This window comes from Cibotium barometz, chromosome 1 (assembly GCF_041138505.1).
Source record: "Cibotium barometz isolate CiBa-2024 chromosome 1, ASM4113850v1, whole genome shotgun sequence".
Taxonomy (NCBI): domain Eukaryota; kingdom Viridiplantae; phylum Streptophyta; class Polypodiopsida; order Cyatheales; family Cibotiaceae; genus Cibotium; species Cibotium barometz.
The window spans coordinates 44,380,519-44,383,726 of NC_141046.1; the positions used below are offsets into that span (position 1 = coordinate 44,380,519).

At 43.3% G+C, this 3,208-nt stretch overlaps 1 protein-coding gene across 1 annotated transcript; it reads left to right on the forward strand.

Moving 5' to 3' along the window:
* The first annotated feature begins 500 nt into the window (after positions 1–500).
* Positions 501–1,292, forward strand: LOC147642035 (uncharacterized). The gene is made up of 3 exons (XM_086824315.1): positions 501–552; positions 783–987; positions 1,148–1,292. The coding sequence occupies exons 1-3, from the start codon at positions 529–531 to the stop codon at positions 1,234–1,236; spliced, it is 318 nt and encodes a 105-aa protein (XP_086680441.1). The 5' UTR covers positions 501–528; the 3' UTR covers positions 1,237–1,292.
* The last annotated feature ends 1,916 nt before the right edge of the window (positions 1,293–3,208 follow it).

Here is a 3,208-nt window from a genome sequence, read left to right on the forward strand (position 1 = left end):
TTAATAGTGGCCCGTGCTTCCCACCCGGTAACTAAAGGGTTAATATCAAATTGTAGCAATCAAAAACAAAATTTAGTGCGGCTTATGTTTCTTGTAAGGGCCGTGTGACAAATGACCTGTCATGTGGCAGAAATTTTATCGTGACTACTAGTAGTACTGCAGGCCATAGGCCATAGAACGTAAAGGTGGCTCCTCGTCGTCACAAGGAAGGCGTGCAATTGGATCGCATTAAGGACAGGAAGGAGAGACAAGGAAGGCGTGCAGTTTGACGTGGGTTATGTTTCTTGTAAGGGCCGTGTGACAAATAAATGACCTGTCATGTCTCCGGAGTAGTACTACTGCATAATTTTGTTGAACTTCTTCTCGTGAGTCGTGACTAGTACTGCAGGCCACAGAACGCACGTCGCAAAGGTGGCACGGAAGGCGTGGCAGGTCGCATTTAAGGAAGGAGAAGAGTATCTGGCTGCTATAATATTACTATAAAAGGGGGGAGAGGAATCAGTTCTTGACAACAGTCTTGAGAGTAAAATGGCTTGGAATCCATCATCTCAGGTATTTTTTGGGCTGCCTCTGCCTGCTGCAAACTTCTAATACACAACATATTAAGATCTAAAATTAAGTTTTCTAGATTACATTCTATTGCGGTAGCCGTCGTAGCGTAGTTAGATAAATTGGTTTTTCCTTTCTTTCTGCCTATCATTAATATATATATATATATATATTTTTATTATGAAATTCCAAACTTGATTGATTTATTTTTCTTTTCTTTTGAGCATGGACAGTTGATGCTGCTGGCTCTCCCCATGATGATGCTGCTGCTGCTGCTCGCGTCCATCATCCCCGTCCAGGCCCGGGAGGACGAGGGCACTTGCAGATGCCTTGCCACCGCGGTCGTGCCTATTTGCCTCCGCGTATTCGACAGCTGCACTGAAGGCTATGCCCCCCAGTGCATCACGCGCCCAGAATTCATTTTCCCCCCTAATTGTGGTTTGTGCCCTAGTATTATGCCCAACCTTAAGCAGTTATAATTTAACGTTTGGTCGATCGTATCAGTAATATGACATGTGAGTACTCTAGCCCAAAAAAAAAAAAACAAAAGAACCTCAATGACATGGTTCTGAAAAACTACCTCCGTGTCTTTCTGCAGATTGCAGGTGCCAGCCAAGTGCAGAGGCCACACTCGGAAACGTACGCGGCGTCGGTCCTCGCAAATATATTCGTGAGGTTGGGATGTAATCGCATCTTTTGCATTGACTTTGCAACGTGTGCGACAGCCAGCATCGCCGCCTCCTGTGAGCTTATATAAGAACCTAGTGTTCTAAGGCTTTTTGGGCCATCAATAATAATAATAAGTAACTTTTAAGTAATCTCTTGTTTTGATATTTCATTTGTTTGCTGCATCATGTGGCATGTATTTTTGCAACACATATCAATTTTTGCAACACATCACTTTCTGCCGTTTGAGCTCCAATATCAAAGAACCCTCCTCCTTCAGCAGCACCACTGGACTTCAGTTTATACAACGCTATGACTTCAACCTTAACACAACACAACACACCTAAGCACACAATTAGCTCTAAACTATGCTCAAATACACTATTTTCATCTAATTATCCTAAAAAAAGACAAATCAATAATAATTTTCTTCTACTTATTCTCGAAATAAGTTAATTTAACACTTAACTCTAACTTATGCTTCCATTGCTATCACGTTTTAAAAGAAAAAAAGAGTGTATACATGTGATTTTCCAAAAGGACCTAAAAAGAGAATGTTACTAAATAATGTAAGCTTCACCAACGAGATTAAGGTGATAGCGACAAATGAAGGTTACATAATCAGGCTTTGTCTAAATAAGATTAATGCCCATCAACATGATTAAGGTGGTAGTAACCCAAAAAACATTACATACATAACTAGCTTCAATTGTTCACTAGCATAATTACTATCTTCCATTTGGCATGTCAACATATAGTTGGACAATTAGGTCCACCATATGGCAACGGCCACCAATGGGTTTAGAGCACGTGGGAGCTTCTACATCCATAGAGGAAGGCAGAGTGTACATACAAAGGTCTTCTGTTGGAATTAGGGTTGCAGGAATGCACACACAACTTCAAGAAGATGAGGAAGCTTGAGCACAACACAGTAGTGTATTATGAGTGCCAAAAATGAAAGATAACCAGCCCTAGAAGATAATGGGCGTATATACAATGCACGGGGGAAAAAACCTCCTAGTGAGGGAAAAAGTGCCCCGGCGGTCCTAAGTGTGTTCACACACATCACTACTATAATATGGTAACAAATCCCCCCTGGAGTGATGCGGTGAACAAGAGCTAGCACTCATGTATAGGGAAGTGTCTAGCTATGTGGACGAATCCACAAAAGGGAGTAAGCCCAAAGCTTTGCGAAAAGCTTCGAACTTCTCACGAGGCAGAGCCTTTGTGAAAAGGTCTGCAAGGTTATCCTGTGTTGGCACATAAGCCAAACTGATCTCTCCTGCAGAGAGTCTCTCCCTGACATAATGGTAGTGCACCTCAATGTGCTTCGTACGAGCATGGAACACTGGGTTCCGCGCAACTGCCAATGCGCTCTGAGTGTCAGTGAAGATGGTGGTGGCAGATGGCTGCCCAACACCCAAATCAGCCATAAGGCGTCTGAGCCACACACACTCAACCGTAGCTGTGAAAGCTGCCCTGTACTCAGCTTCACAACTAGAAGTGGCCACAGTAGGCTGCTTCTTGCTCAACCATGATATGCATGAGCTGCCAAGCATGAAGCAAAAACCACTCGTGGACACGCGTGTGTCATAACAACCAGCCCAGTCAGAATCTGAAAAAGCATGTAAATCTGGCGGCAATGATCCCCCCTTGGGATAAAACAACCCAAGATGCCGAGTACCACTCAAATAGCGAAAGATACGCTTCACTGCCTGCCAATGCTTAATGCCTGGGCTATGCATAAATCTGCTCACCTGTGAGACTGCAAACTGAATGTCTGGCCTCGTAATGCATACATAAATGAGGCAACCAACAGCTGTCTGATAGAGTGTGACATCAAAGTGATCTCCAGCATCATGAAGATTCAACTTCAAACCTGTCTCCATTGGAGTAGCAATAGGCTTGCAGTCTTCAAGGCCAAATCTCCGCAACAATGTTTCAATATACTTTGTCTGACACAAAGCAATACCTCCATCACACTGCTTAAATT

What these genes read in the sequence shown, in the direction of transcription:
- LOC147642035 (XM_086824315.1), top strand. Translation starts at nt 529, where the DNA reads ATGGCTTGGAATCCATCATCTCAG. An exon ending in CTTGGAATCCATCATCTCAG is followed by an intron (nt 553 to 782) that starts GTATTTTTTGGG and finishes GAGCATGGACAG; the next exon opens with TTGATGCTGCTGGCTCTCCC. An exon ending in CATTTTCCCCCCTAATTGTG is followed by an intron (nt 988 to 1,147) that starts GTTTGTGCCCTA and finishes GTCTTTCTGCAG; the next exon opens with ATTGCAGGTGCCAGCCAAGT.